Source organism: Myotis brandtii, unplaced genomic scaffold, assembly GCF_000412655.1.
Source record: "Myotis brandtii unplaced genomic scaffold, ASM41265v1 scaffold207, whole genome shotgun sequence".
Lineage (NCBI taxonomy): Eukaryota > Metazoa > Chordata > Mammalia > Chiroptera > Vespertilionidae > Myotis > Myotis brandtii.
The window spans coordinates 572239-588162 of NW_005357736.1; the positions used below are offsets into that span (position 1 = coordinate 572239).

The following is a 15924-nucleotide window of genomic DNA, read 5'->3' on the forward strand; positions in this document are numbered from 1 at the left end:
GGGAGGGAGGGAGGGAGAGAGAGAGAGAGAGAGAGAGGGCCAGCCCATCATGAGGGCCCCACCTTCATGGTGTGTATGTTGTATGTTTAAAAGTTTATATAAATGGTATGTAATAGAGCTCATTTAGTTTTTACTTTTTTCTGCACTCAAAATTAGATTTTGAGGCTTATTCATGTGGTTATATGTAAATCTAGCTTATTGCTTCAGTTATATGTATATGCCATATTTTATTTTTTATCCCTTTAGTGATGAAAAGATTCAACTTTTAAAAAGATAATGTTCTCTTAATCCCTAAAGATTTTATGAACTTTGATCTCCAAAATGGTGTTAATACCCTACAGTGCTATTGTGCAAGCAGTAATGGTGTTATTGTTTGAATTCCCATCTGATTGTTCCCAGGTTGTTGTAATCAAAATACCTGGCATTCCAATTGTTCTTGTTTCTTTATAGGTCCTAGTGACAGTGTTCAGGGGATGGGAAGTCAGAATAGGCTAGCATTCTGCCTAGAATATTCTAAAACGAATAGTGATTTGATTTGTTCAAGATGTTTTCCACTAGCTATACTTTTCTTTTCTTGCTTAATTTCAGGACCACTAAGTCATCTAGCTGGGCTAATAATCCGGGTGATTATTCCAGTCTCAGTGACTCTCAGTTCCTCTTTGGATCCCAGTTCTGTCCAGAAAGTTCAGAGACCCTGTCAGCACCTTTGGACGTTGGTGTCCATTTGAGAGACCCAAAACCGTTACAAAAGGGTTCTCTGGATGTGAGTCTGACTGCCAGAATTTCTCTGCACACATTTCACCGCCATTATGGAGATAAGCATAAAGATGACTTATTCTGTTGAATTATATTTACTCTTCTAACTGGATTTGTGCTTATTGGTGATTCACTTGACTTGGTAGTTTGAAATGGAGAAAATATCTATATTTGCAGTTTCTTTTATTACTAAAGCATCCTATATAATAAAATGGTAATATGCAAATTGACTGAATGGCAGAATGACCGGTCGTATAACGCGCACTGACCACCAGGGGGCAGATGCTCAATGCAGGAGCTGCCCCTTGGTGGTCAGTGTGCTCCCACAGGAGGAGCACCGCTCAGCCACAAGCTGGGTTGACAGCTGGCAAGCGCAGCAGTGGTGGCGAGAGCCTCTCTTCCACTGTAGCGCTAAGGATGTCCCCCAAGAGCTCCCAGACTGCTAAAGGGCGCAGGCAGGGCTGAGGGGAAACCCCCCCCAAGTGCACAAATGTTGTGCACTAGGCCTCTAGTATAGAATTGTTCCAGTACCTTGACCACTTCTAGAGAGATCCAAATATTGCATGACATTTTCTATGACTAGTCATACTATTATTTATAAACATTTCTTAAGAAAAAGAACTTTAGAAAAGTTGGAATAAAGTACGTAAGTTTTATTTTAGATGGACATTTTTTCTAGGAAATGTCAGGTGCTGTGTGGATTATAGTGTACTGTGCTACCTTATCTCCTTGAAGAAGGACATGAGGGTTCTAAGTTAATAAATAAGGGCCAGAGGGAGAAACCAAGTCTCTTGAGTCCTTGACTTTTTAGACCAGCATGTCTTCTTTTGTGAGTCAGAAATAATTTTATGTATTTATTTATTTTGGTCTAGAACTAGATTTGACTTTATATACAGATTCATGTGCATCAAATAGAAACTTAACAAATAAGCTTAGCTCAGTGCTTTAAGTAGTAGGGTATGCTGTGAGATGAGCATTTCATACAAACACTGTGCCCAGTGGCATGAAGGAGCAAATGTACTCCTACATGCTCCAGAGTGCACTTTGCATCGGATGCAGGGATTGGCTCACTATGTGTCCGCATGCCCACTGTCCAGTTCATGTCCATCTTACCAGCTAGTCTACTCCACTAGCAGCTGAGCAACAGTAATTTGAGCTAAACTGGTTAATACGAAAATGTTAACACATCACCTCAGAGATAGTATAAATAATTTTCTGTAGTAAATAAACTGAGGGTTGCCAGAGACGGGGAGAGGGGTAGGATGTTGGGCAGAAAAGGGGAAGGGGATTAAAAAATACAAACTTTCAGTTATAAAATAAGTCCCAAGAATGTAATGTACAGCATAGGGGATAGAGTCAATAATCTATAATAATAAAAGCATAATATGCTAATTAGATTGGATGTCCTTCCGGACAAAGCCGGGGTTGTGAGGAAAGCCCAGGTCCTGGGTGCCTGCCAGCAGCCAGAGGGAAGCCCGGGTCCCGGGTGCCAGAGGGAAGCCGGTGCCAGCAGCAGGGGGAAGGAAAGCCTACTCTTGCGCGAATTTTGTGCATCGGGCCTCTAGTGTTGTAATAACTATGTAACATGACAGATGGTTACTAGACCTAGATCACACAGGTGGTGATCTATCTCTTTGGAAGGTCTATAAATGTTGAATTGCTATGTTGTACACCTGAAACTAATATAAATAATATTGTATATCAACTATAATTAAAAATGAGATTTAAAAGATATAAATAAAATAGTTGATGGGAAAAATAATTATCTGTTGTTGCCTTTAAATTTATGCAATTGATTTGAAGCCATTTTAGCTGGCATTTTATATCTCTCTGGGCCAGTAATGCAGAAACTATATTAATAAAAAGAGTTGTTTTTTTAAATATAGTTTTCTTGAATATATGAACTAAAAAGGAAATACTACATGCTATGTTATTTAATATTATGATTTTCACTTACTGGTATTATGATTATGACTCTGCATTGTATAGAAAATAGTGAATGTTATAGGTATTTTTATATGTGAAATGCTATAATGATTTTTTAACAGAATGAACCTAGTATTTTCACAAAGTACCAGACAAAACCCCAGCTGTTTGAAGAAGATATAAATGATGGAGGCTTATTTCCTCTTCCTTTGCCAGTTGGAAAATCAAAAGGCCTTTTGGAACAGTTTGAGGAGAAAAAGAAAATAGCAAAAGATAAATGTGACAGGTATGCAAACCTTTCAAGTAGACAAGATATCTTCTCTTTTATGAGGGAAACAGAAAATGGAATGCCAATAGTGACTAATTCAATTTCAGCGTGATAGCACTCTTGCCTTTATAGCTCATCTAATTATTACTCTTGTTGGGCCAGTGTGGCTCAGTGGTTGAGTGTGGACCTATGAACCAGTAGGTCACAGTTTGATTCCCGGTCAGGGGCACATGCCCAGGTTTCAGGTTCAATCCCCAGTAGGGGGCGTGCAGGAGGCAGCAAATGATCAATGATTCTCTCTCATCATTGATGTTTCTATCTCTCCCTCTCCCTTCCTCTCTGAAATCAATAAAAATACATTTTTTTAAAAAATTACTCTTTATTTGCTTTCTTGTCAGTATAACTTGTAGCAGATTTGAATATGGCTGCCAGTTTTGGCCCCTCTGAAAAGTCAGCTAAAGGACTTCTTAGAAAGAAAATATTTGAGAGACAACCAAGATGGCGGCATAGGTAAACACCTGAACTTGCTGCCGCGCACAACCACATTAAAACTACAACTAAAAGACAAAACGAATATCATCCAGAACCACAGGAAGGCTGGCTGAGTGGAAATTCTACAACTAGAAGGAAAGAGAAAAGCGCATTGAGTCCAGTAGGAGGTGCAGAAGTGCAGAGGTACAGAGGCGCACGCGAAAGGGGCTGGCAGCTGGGTATGCTGTTGTCTTTTTCAATCGGGAGGGAGATACAAGCTCCCGACTGCTCTGAACTTCAGTTACGGGAGAGAAGCTGGGAACCCAGATTCATACGGAGAGAAACTGGACTGTCTGGCATCGGGCCAGAACGCGAGGGCAGCTTTCTCGCAGAGGTGCTTGCAGCGGTCATTGTTCCTGCACGAGGCTGCAGGACACAGAGACCCAGGGACCTATCAGGGCAGGGCTGACAGGCAACCATTGTTGTTTGCTCCACCCTGGTGATTCCCTGAGACCCCGCCCCACCCAATTTACAATCCCACCCAAGCTGTGCACAGAGGCTTTTGCATACGAATGGCCTGGCCTTTCTCTGCCTAAAAACCTGTCAAACTGCAGCTGGGTCAGAGAACCCCAGAGCTTCCAAAAGAAGGCCTAAGTCTCGAATCAGCAGCCTGCATTGCTTCACAGCTGAGATCTCTGTGGGTGACTCCATGACATAGCTTGAGGCGGTGTAGGTTATACTCACTGCCTTTGCTTGTCTAACTCCCCTGCTACATGACATCCTTCAATGTTCGACCTATGATTAGGCTAGGCCCATTATGATACCCAAGCAGAGTGATGGGGAAAACCCAGATCTTTGGTGACGTTGCTCAGCAGCTGTAAGAGCCAGACATAGGGCCCATCTTACCTCATCTTATGTGAGACAGGTTTTTACATTTCTTTTTTCATTTTGTTCATGGTTTGAGTTCACCATCTACTACTTTCACCAAAAAGCATCCAAATTTGTACAAGTTCAAACAAACAGCGTCAGGACTCTGTATTTCATCTGCGCTTCTCTCTAATGCTGGCTATATTCCACTGCAGGAGGGCTGCATACATACATCTGAATGGTTCTGTATTTGAAAAATCGTAGGGAAGGGCTCTGATTGGTCTGGCATGTACAGATGGCCTGCACTTTGGACCAATTATGTGCCCAGGGATGGGATATATTCTGAATGGCACAGGTTGGGTTACTTGTCTATAATCTTGGATTAATCAGCCTTTGGCAGGGAGGGGTTGAGGGAGGAACAGAATAGACGTTGCTCCGGGGAATGGGCATCCTATTGCATCTGCATATACTCCTACCAAGGTTTTCAAAATGTGGTCCCCAGACTCCCAGTATGTGCATCCCAGGGAAATTGTCAGAAATGCAAATTCTTAGACCCCACCCCAGGTCTCCAGAATCAGAAACGCTAGGGGTGAGGCCCAGCAATGAGCACCAGGATTTCTGATGCAGGCCAATGAGAATTACAGGCCACAATTATACAAGAATTAACAGCAAATGCCATGGTGGTTAAAAAAAAAAGTAGCAATAATGTTTGATCAGAGGATGAGGAAAGCCTTAAGAAAGGAGGTCTTAGAGATGGTTTAAAAGATTGGGTAGATTGCTTCAAATGAATATAAGGTCACATATAATGTTATAATTAAAATAAAGAATTTTAAAAATCCTTCACTCAAGTCAACTGTTTGCTTTTACCTATGGTCTTTCCCATTCTTGGTCCGTCAAAAAACATATATATTTTTTGGTAACTAACACAGGTTGAATTTTCTATTTTACTTTTTTCACTTACCAGTTTTCTTCCTATACATGATGGTTTCTATTAAAGCATTTTGAACATTTACAATGACTTTGGGAAATTTTATTTTTAAAAATTTTAGAGGCTATCTCTAGATTCACCACCCTAACCCAATCATTATGATCATTTCCTTCTAGTCTTTTTTTCTGTGAAAGTTAAATACATATTAGAACAATAGCAGATATAGATATAGTCCAAACTTTACTATTTATTATTGAATAGTTTCATTATGCACAAGAGGAGAGCAAATAAATTTATTATAACTTATTAAACCAATCCATTAGGGGACGTTTTGGTTGTTTCCAGTTTCTGCTATAATAAACATCTTTGTGTATAAAGTGCTTTCTCTTACATTTTGAGTTATTTCCTTAGAATAGATTTCCAGAAGTGGAATTACAAGGTCACAGGATACAAACTCTTTTATGGCTTTTGATGCCTTATGCCAAATTTCTTCCAAAAGGTTTATACCAATTTACATTACCACCAGCAACGTGTGTGAATGCCAGTTTTTCCACATCCTTGGCAGTTGGGGCATTTTAATTAAACAAAAAAAAATTTCTTTTTGCCAATTTAACAGGGGAAGAACTTTACCTTGTTTTAATTTGCATTTTTATTACTTTACCTAACATTACTTAATAAATATTTTCTCATGTTACTTTAATGTTCTTAAAAAGCTCTTTTATGATTGCAAAGCCTTTTTATGGTTGGGATTTAATGAGTGAATATAAAGGTAGGGCATTCTAGTTTAGAGACCACCACGAGCCATAGCACAGGGTCAGGAAAGGTCAAACACAGCCTGTCAGAAATGGAATTCATTGTTTTCAGCATCCTTCTCCTTCTGGGCTCCCATCTTATTGAATAGCATCACCAGACATCTAGTCATTCAAGCCAAGGCCTGGGCATCATTGTTGACTTCTCCTGGTGCTTCATCACCTCCATTCAATCAATAATCAAGTCCCCTAAATTCCTCTTTTTTTTTAAATAACAGGGGAGAGTGCAAACACAGTCCCCCACTACCACAAATTATGCAGCCGAGTTTCCCACATTTGGGGAAATCGCAGGGGTTAGCACATCCCGAGTGCAATGGATAAGCCTTGCCCTGGGAAAGCAAGGCAACTGCTTTGGCATCTCCCCTGCCAGGTAAGTATCCCTAAATTGCTCTTGATACCTTACTGCTACTACCTGAGTTCAGGCCATATCATCTCTTTCCAACACTATTACAAGGACTTCTTAGAGCAGCGGTTCTCAACCTGTGGGTCGCGACCCCTTTGGCAGTTGAACGACCCTTTCACAGGGTCGCCTAAGACCATCCTGCATATCAGATATTTACATTACAATTCATAACAGTAGCAACATTACAGTTATGAAGTAGCAACGAAAATAATTTTATGGTTGGGTCACAACATGAGGAGCTGTATTTAAAGGGCCAAAAGGTTGAGAACCACTGTCTTAGAGAAATGCAATATTCAAGTAGCATTATGTTTATTCTACCCAAAATTCTGCCTTTAATTTGTTTTCTTTTCAGATCATCCGAATTAGGAAATAAGATAACATTATTTGTTTTAGGATCAAGAACATAGCATGTGCCCTGGCTGGTTTGGCTCAGTGGATAGAGCATTGGCCTGCGGACTGAAGGGTCCCAGGTTCAATTCCAGTCAAGGGCACATGCCTGGGTTGTGGGCTCTAGCCCCAGTGGGGGATGTGCAGGAGGCAGCCAATCAATGGTTCTCTCTCATCACTGATGTTTCTATCTCTCTCCCTCTCCTTTTCTCTCTGAAATCAATAAAAAAAATATTAAAAAACAAAACAAGCCCTAATGAGCGTAGGCCTGCGGACTGAGGAGTCCCAGGTTCGATTCTGGCCAAGGGCATGTACCTTGGTTGCGGGCACATCCCTGGTAGGAGGTGTGCAGGAAGTGGCTGATCAATGTTCCTCTCTCATCGATGTTTCTAACTCTCTATCCCTCTCCCTTCCTCTCTGTGAAAAATCAATAAAATATATTTAAAAACAAAACATAGCATGTGAATTCTTAAGTTCAAAGTGCAAGCTGATTTTCTCATTTTGAAATGTTGCTATTCTTTCAGATTACCCTAAATTTTTTTAAAAATATATTTTATTGATTTTTTTACAGAGAGGAAGGGAGAGGGATAGAGAGTTAGAAACATCGACAAGAGAGAAACATCGATCAGCTGCCTCCTGCACACCCCCTACTGGGGATGTGCCTGCAACCCAGGTACATGCCCTTGACCAGAATCGAACCTGGGACCCTTCAGTCCGCAGGCTGACGCTCTATCCACTGAGCCAAACTGGTTAGGGCAGATTACCCTAAATTTTATATTCTTTTTAGTGTTATTGATTTTTAAAACATATATGTGAATAATTTAGAGTTGCAATATCTTCTATATATGAAAAAGTCTAAGCGACCATTATGACAGAACGACCTGTCACTATGACGTGCACTGACCACCAGGGGGAAGACGCTCAATGCAGGAGCTGCCCCCAGCCCGCAGGCTCCGATAACCAATGGGGCCTGCCAGCCAACCTGCAGGTTCCTAGACCTGGCCGGCAGACCCCGATCACCTGATCGGGGTTGGGACCCCAGGCTAGGACAGGGTACCAGGGGTGGGTGGCGGCAGACGCAGGCATGAGGGAAGGAGAAGGGGGGGAGGCGGGAACCCGATCGGCCCTGATCACCAGCAAGGCCTAGGGACCCCACCCGTGCACAATTTCATGCACTGGGCCTCTGGTTTATAAATAGAGTGAAGTCATTGAGGAAATTAACGTGTTCATTTCTTTTTTTTTTAAATATATTTTATTGATTTTTACAGAGAGGAAGGGAGAGGGAAAGAGAGTTAGAAACATCGATGAGAGAGAAACATCGATCAGCTGCCTCCCGCACATCCCCTACTGGGGATGTGCCCGCAACCAAGGTACATGCCCTTGACTGGAATCGAACCTGGGACCCCCCAGTCCGCAGGCCGATGCTCTATCCACTGAGCCAAAGCAGTCAGGGCAACGTGTTCATTTCTTAGTAAGTTATTACCAAGGCAACGTCTTTAGGTATCACAGGAATCGTAACACCCAAGCAGAGAGACATCCTATCACTTCTGTGCGTGAGGATGCACTGCTTAGCACCACCAGTGCTCTGATGTTGAAAGAGCCAGAATCTTTAGAAGAATTCCTAGATTAAGTATCTGTTATACTGTATACTATCTTTAGTTGGAAAAGCAAAATGCTCTCCTTGAAGACTTTGATTCTGTTGATGAACATTTCCCAGACTTTGACGACTTCTTTCCCCTGGGAATCCAGCTCTAGCAGCTCGGGGCTCTCAGAGACACTCAAGGCTGCAATGGGCAGGGTGCCCTCACCTCTTACTGCGTCAGAGAGATCAGTCTTACTTTTTTGTTCTCTGGGCCTTTGGTTATATTTTGTTTGATTGATATTTCTGAACTGAAAAAAATTCTTGAAACATTGAGTCCTACCTGATATTTCCTTCTTTCTTTCCTTCCTTCTGGCCTTCCTTTACTTCCTTCTTTCTCTCTGTTTCATTTCCTCTATTTTTTGTAGTGAAATGAATTTCTGCTAACAATTATTTACAAGATGGCAAAAAATGTCTATAGTATTTACATAGAGAAAGTAAATGATGAGGACTCTGAAGAATTTCTATTAAAAAGAATTCAAGGCAGTGTGCCCTTGCCAGTCCCCTGCACTTGCTTCTTGCTTCAACAGTAGACGGAACAGACCCAGGGCCACCCTTTCTTCCAGCCTCTGACCACCCTCCAACCTCTTTTCCAACACCTCAGCCACCCTCATCCTGAGACCAGCCAGTACTGTTTTTTTTTACCTTAACTCCCTAGTGCCCAACAACCATGAGCTCCCAAACTCATCAGAATTATTCCACCGAGGTGGAGGCTGCGGTCAGCCGCCTGGTCAGCCTGCCTCTTCGGCCTCCACCTACCTCTCTCTGGGCTTCTATTTCGACCGTGACGGCTCTGGAGGGTGTGGGCCACTTCCTCGAGTTGGCGGAGAAGAAGCGTGAGGCTGTCCCGTGTCTCTTAAAGATGCAAAGCCAGCATGGTGGCTGCATTCTCTTCCAGGGTGTGCTGAAGCCTCCCCAAGATGAGTGGGCAAAAGTCAGGACGCCGTAGAAGCCAACATAGTCATAGGGAACCCAAACCAGGCCCTGTTGGAGCTGCAGGCCCTGGATTCTACCCACACAGGCCCTCAGCTCTGACTTCCTGGGGAACCGCTTCCTGGGTGAGAAGATGAAACTCATCAAGAAGATGGGCGGCACCTGACTCATCTCTGCAGCCCCCAGGCTGGGCGGGGCAATCATCTCTTCAAAGTTGCTCCTCAGTGCAGGCGTAAGGGGGGGAACAAAAACTTTCAACAATAAAGTTTTGTTTTTTAAAGAACGGCTGCTCCTCTAGCACAACCGGGAGCCTTAGAGCCAGAAGCCAAAGAGGGACCCCTCTGCATCCCCTGGTGCCTCTCCCTGAAACCACTAGTCACCCTTTTAACCACCCTGGAGCCCTCTTCCGTGAATCAAATGGAAACGTTCAAGCTTAAGATACTGATTTATATGATAGGCAGAAAAACCATAATTTTAAAAAATTCTGGCAAAAACAAAATCGAATATAGCTATAGAAACATTTTTAGTTAAATCCCTTTTCAATCTTTATGTCCTTATCACTCTGTGACCACTCTAGCTGGCCCTGGAAAATCATATAAACTATGATTACATTTTCCTAATGTTCAAAATTGCCTTTTCTTTTTTGCTTAGTTTTCTGTGTAAGAATCATAAGTCTATTCCCAAATGCTGCAGCCAAACTGAAAAGGCTTCTCGTTACATATTTAAACGCATCAGGAATTCTTTCAGTGTCATTTTCTTCTCTGAGGCACCCTTCCTAATTCTAACCTGAACTGGGACTCTCTGTCTGTAGTGCAGCTGTTATCTGAGTTGGATCCTCTGACTTGGATTCTATGTCCGCTTCTTTCTTGGTTTACCCCTTGGGTTTGGTGAAGCATATATTTCAGAAACTTTCTGACAACAGTACATGGCACCTAAACAATTTTTTGAGAACTTGTGTAACTGAAGTTCTTTTTTTTTTTTAATTGATTTCAGAGAGGAAGGGTGAGGGAGGTAGAGATAGAAACATCAATGATGAGAGAGAATCATGGACCGGCTGACTCCCGCATGCCCCCCACTGGGGATCGAGCCCACAACCCATGTGCCTTTGATCAGAATCAAACCTGGGACCCTTCAGTCCTCAGGCCAACACTCTATCCACTGAGCCAAACCAGCCAGGGCTATCTGAAGTTCTTTATTTTCCCCTCACAGTTCATGGCAAATTAGGCTGGATATAAAATTCCAGATTGGAAATTCTTTTTCCTCAGCATTTCTAAAGCATTGCTGCCTTGCCCTGTTGCTTTATATGTTGCTTTTAAAAATCTGATGCCATTCTGATCCTTGATCCTATGTATGTCACTTGCTTTTTTCTTTCTGGAAGTCCTTAGGACCTTCTCATTATCCATAGAGTTTTGAAATTTTACAGTAATTTGCTTTAATGTGGCATGTCATAATCCCTGGGCATGGGTAGTTCCTTTTGACCTATAAACTTAGGTCTTTCAGTTCTGGGAATTTTTATTATATTTCTGAAAAACCTCCTCTCTATTTTCACTCTTCTTTCTTTTTGTATTTCCAATATTGGGTATGTGTTGGATCTCCTGCACTGATCCTCTAATTTTTAAAAACTATTTTCCATCTCTTTGTCTTTTGTTCTATTTTCTATCATCTTTCCTTCGCTATTTCTATCATATTTTTATCTCTACTTCTATTATGTTTCTAACTCTTGTATTTCTTTAATTTTGGTTGTATTTCTAGGTACCCTAATTCTCTGCTTTTACCCTAGATAATAAAAGGCTAATATGCAAATCGACCCAATGGCAGAACAACCGGTCACTATGACATGCACTGACCACCAGGGGGCAGACGCTCAATGCAGGAGCTGCCCCCTGGTGGTCAGTGCGCTCCCATAGGGGGAGCGCTGCTCAGCCAGAAGCTGGGCTCACAGCTGGCAAGCACCGCGGCGGTGGCGGGAGCCTCTCCTGCCTCCACAGCAGCACTAAGAATATCCAACTGATGGCTTAGGCCCGCGAGAGGGCACAGGCCAGGCTGAGGGACACCCCCCCCCCAAGTGCACGAATCTTGTGCACCAGGCCTCTAGTGTTTTATTTATTTATTTATTTTCAAATTAAAGAGTCACATTTATTGCAAATCCGGGACTATGAGGGGGCATTTCATTCTCCCAGATCTCATAGTCTAGGCCTCTAGCATTTTAATAACATTCTATTCTTAACACCTTTGATTAATTTACTTTTTTATATATATATTTTAGATATTTTTAATATTTTTATATTGGTAATATGCCAATCTCTTTCATGAAAAAAAAAACATATGGTTTGTAGATTTCCAAATGGTTCTATTAAATTCTCCTGTCAAAGTCGGTCTGGTGGAACACAAAAAGATTTGGTGTGAAGGGTTGTCCTATTGGGGTTTGAAAATTGATATTGATATTTGTATTATGTAGATTAAAGAAACAAAAGCTGTAAAATGTTTAAATGACAATCCATATCTGAATCTTTTCAAAAGCAAGATATTTATTTGAGGAATAATTGTGGTAATTTCTTTTCCATTAGAAATGAATATTGCCCAGCAGGCATGGCTCAGTGATTGAGCGTCGACCTATGAACCAGGAGGTCATGGTTCGATTCCCGGTCAGGGCACATGCCTGGGTTGCCATCTAGATCCCTAGTGTAGGGCGTGCAGGAGGCAGCTGATCAATAATTCTATCTCATCATTGACCTTTCTATCTCTCTCTCCCTCTTTCTCTCTGAAATCAGTAAAAAAAATTTAAAAAAAAAAGAAATGAATATTGTTCCCAGAATTGTCTCCCTACTTCCTCATTCTATTATTTTGACTATTAGAGTAAAAATAATAGTCATTAGGCTAAGATGTGTCCAGGAGTTAGGAGTCAGCTAGGTCAGTGGTCGGCAAACTGCGTCTCGGCAAACTGCGGCTCGCGAGCCACATGCGGCTCTTTGGCCCCTTGAGTGTGGCTCTTCCACAAAATACCGACTTCTGCACATGGGCCACAAAGTTTCAATCTCACTGTACGTGCACGCCCGCATGTGGTATTTTGTGGAAGAGCCATACTCAAGGGGCCAAAGAGCCGCATGTGGCTCACGAGCCACGGTTTGCCGACCACTGAGCTAGGTGACAGGAATTTTTCAGCTCCATTGTCTAATGGGACCTCAGATGTACATGTAGTTCATCACTGACTAAAACGTAGTTATGGGGCATATAACTGTAAAGGCCTGTCTGTTCTACTGTGGTAACTACTGAAGCTGCTAAAATGTAACCTCATTCAAGATACATATAGAATGAATTTTAAAAAGAAAAGTGGTTTGCCTTGGAAATGGTCATGAAAAGTCTATGTTCCCCTTCCTCAGCTGGACGCTGCGGTTTCTCGGGGTTGGGCCTCCAACTCTGACCAAGGGCTAGTTCGATGCTACACCAGGTGGATGCCCGCCATTTCACGGGATCCGTTCTGTTTCAATATTTCACAAGCATGTGTTTTCTTCTTTCTCTCCTATTCTAGTGAGACTCTATACAGCTTCATTTCCCATGTCAGAGAAAGCGTTCACAAGGTAAGTACAGCTACATTTCAAAGAGTTAGAACATCTTACACTTTAAGAAGTTTAATCATTATGTTGTCTGGACTTTAGTTCATGTAGAATAGCAATATATTAACAACTTTTATCATTAAATGACAATTCTCCAAGTTAGTAACAATCTGTGAATTTTTTTTCTTAATTTTGGGTTTCTTAGTTGCAGACATCGGTGGAAAAGTCTGAGGAGCATCTCAGTTCAAGAAGCCAGTCCATTTTGGATTCTTTGGAGACTGTGGCCAAGACCTGTGAGTGCCTCCTGTTTGCGGTTATCAGCAGAGGGCACTGGCGGGCATGCGTGGGAACTTTCGGACCCTGGCCGGGTTCTGCAGGTAGTGAGGTTCCATACTGCGTTTCAGATGCGAGGTGGGTGCAGAGGTTGGTCCTGAAATGTGACGCGCACTAAGCGGGGTCGGGGACCCCTGTGTGGGAAGGCCCCTGTCCCTAGATGCCTTTTGGGCAGCCCTGATCGTCCGCCCAGTCACCGCTGGAGCTCTGCCGGGTCGCTCAGCTCCCTGCGGGGGCAGTTGCAGCACCCCAGGAGGTCACAGTTCGATTCCTGGGCAGTCGCAGCACCCCAGTCTCAGCTGACCTGCCAGCTGTGCTGCCTGGAAAGGCTTAGAAACAGAGACTGTTCCCTTAGGGTTAGAATACCCCGTCACCTGCTGTTCTCCTGGCTGCCTGGTTCAATGAGAGCTTTTCATAGTGAATCACAGAATCTCTCTTAACCTCAGGTACAGTTTGTGGTTTGTAGGGTCCCCTGCTCTGCCAATTCGTGAGTGACGTTCAGCTGAAACCACGATCCTGTCCCTTAATAAACACAAGAGCCAGCACACAGCTCCCCCTCGGCGGACACCTCCCGGAAGCAACAGCTAGACAGCAAGATGGTGGCTGCATCTGCACTTGTTTGCATTTGGCTGGGTGTTTATTTTCTATTTTAAACAAATCGAAGCCAACTTACTCAAATGCCATGGGATGGATTGCTCATGATTTACAAAAATTAATGCCTTTGTGTGGCTTAGAAATCAATCCCCATATGTCTGCAAAGAAGCACGGTACTGTGTGCTGGCTTCCAGCCTGGTGTCCCACACTCGGCCGCTGTGCGTCTGCGTGGAACCCGCTCTGGAAGCCTCGAACTGCTACCCGCACAGCAGCAGCAAGACACAGAGCAGAACAAGCCAGGAATTCGGCCTTTGCAGGACAGGATGGGAAATCCCACCCAAGAGCCCAGGAAAGCGCTCTGCTCTCTGCATTAACACCAGTGAACTCCAGGGGGGATGGCAGCAACGCTGTGAGCGTAAGGTCCGCAGGGAATGGGAGCGCCAAGGCCCCAACCCAAGACCAAGGCAGAGGGGATGGCACTGAGTCTGGCTTATAGGAGGCGTGGGGTCCTGACCCTCCACCCTGAGGGCTCCTTACCTGTCAGAAGGCAGGGCTCAGGAGAGAGGCAGCGGCAGGAGGAGCAGGAACACGGTGGCATCGTATTCATTCTTGAAAATGGGCACAAGTGCCTGTCCTCAGTCAGCCCTTCTTGGTAGGAAGTGATCAGGAGCAGGAAGCTGGTCCCTGGGAGAGGATCAGACAAGTCCCCTGTCACCCGGCCAGGCACCCAGCCGGCCCAGAGCACGGGACTTGCCGTCGCGGCCCTCAGGCAAGGGGCGTCTCCTGCGGGAACTGCTCTGTCGCTGTGTGACTGGTGCCTTCACAGGTCAGGAGGTCTTTCCCGTCACAGTCCGCCTGTTCAACCAGAAGGATTACTCAAAGCCATTTAATCGCCCTCTTCTTGTTCGTCCTCTAAGGACACCGAGGACCAGAGCAATGAAATGTGTTTCTGCCCTGGCCGGTGGGGTCAGTGGTTAGCGCATTGGCCCGCATTCGATTCCCAGTCAAGAGCACATACCTGGGTTGCAGGTTTGAGCCCAGGCCCCCCGTTGGGGCTCCTGCAGGAAGCACCCAATTGATGTTTCTCTCTCCCCTTCTCCCGCCCTCCCTTCCACTCTCTCAAAAGCAATGGAATTCCTGAGCCAGGCACACAGACTGGTGTGAAACAAGGTCCCACTGTCCCCTAGTTCTATTGCTGTTGTTTTTAATGAGCTGCTCCTTGGATGTGTGTTTGTTTTGTGTTAGGAGAGGAGTTATGTTCTTATAAATAAAGGTAGAAAAATGAAAATATACAAAAGCAATTGTAAAAATATCCTTAGGTGAGGATTAAAAAATAAATAAAATGAATTACCAAGGCCATCCACATCCTACTTTTTAAAAAAATATATTTTGTTGATTTTTTACAGAGAGGAAGGGAGAGGGATAGTTAGAAACATCGATGAGAGAGAAACATCGATCAGCTGCCTCCTGCACACTCCCTACTGGGGATGTGCCCGCAACCAAGGTACATGCCCTTGACCGGAATTGAACCTGGGACCTTTCAGTCTGCAGGCTGATGCTCTATCCACTGAGCCAAACTGGTTAGGGCTCCACATCCTACTTTATCTTGGGTTTAGGTGAGCTAATTAAAAGAGAGCAGTACTGCCCTAACCGGTTTGGCTCGGTGGATAGAACATCAGCCTGAGGACTCAAGGGTCCCAGGTTCGATTCCGGTCAAGGGCATGTACCTTGGTTGCGGGCACATCCCCAGTAGGGAGTGTGCAGGAGGCAGCTGATCGATGTTTCTCTCTCATCGATGTTTCTAACTCTCTATCCCTCTCCCTTCCTCTCTGTAAAAAAAATCAATAAAAGATATTTTTTTTTAAAAAAGAGAGCAGTACTTTTACCTAATAGGTATCAGTTCTATTGAAAAATATGATCATTAGGCCCTGGCCGGTTTGGCTCAGTGGATAGAGCGTTGGCCTGCAGACTGAAGGGTCCCTGGTTTGATTCTGGTCAAGGGCACGTACCTGGGTTGCAGGCTCCTCCCCAGCCCGGGCCCTGGTCTGGGCTTGTG

The 15924-nt window shown here is 43.8% G+C and overlaps 1 protein-coding gene across 1 annotated transcript in view; it reads left to right on the plus strand.

The window, feature by feature from the left end:
* The window catches only part of CCDC36 (coiled-coil domain containing 36), a 21799-nt gene that overhangs the window by 1339 nt on the left and 4536 nt on the right, over positions 1-15924 (plus strand). The window contains exons 3-6 of the mRNA XM_014538990.1: positions 589-763; positions 2805-2968; positions 12917-12965; positions 13147-13234. Of these exons, the coding sequence (XP_014394476.1) occupies positions 589-763; positions 2805-2968; positions 12917-12965; positions 13147-13234 (476 nt within the window). The remainder of the gene's footprint in view (positions 1-588; positions 764-2804; positions 2969-12916; positions 12966-13146; positions 13235-15924) is intronic.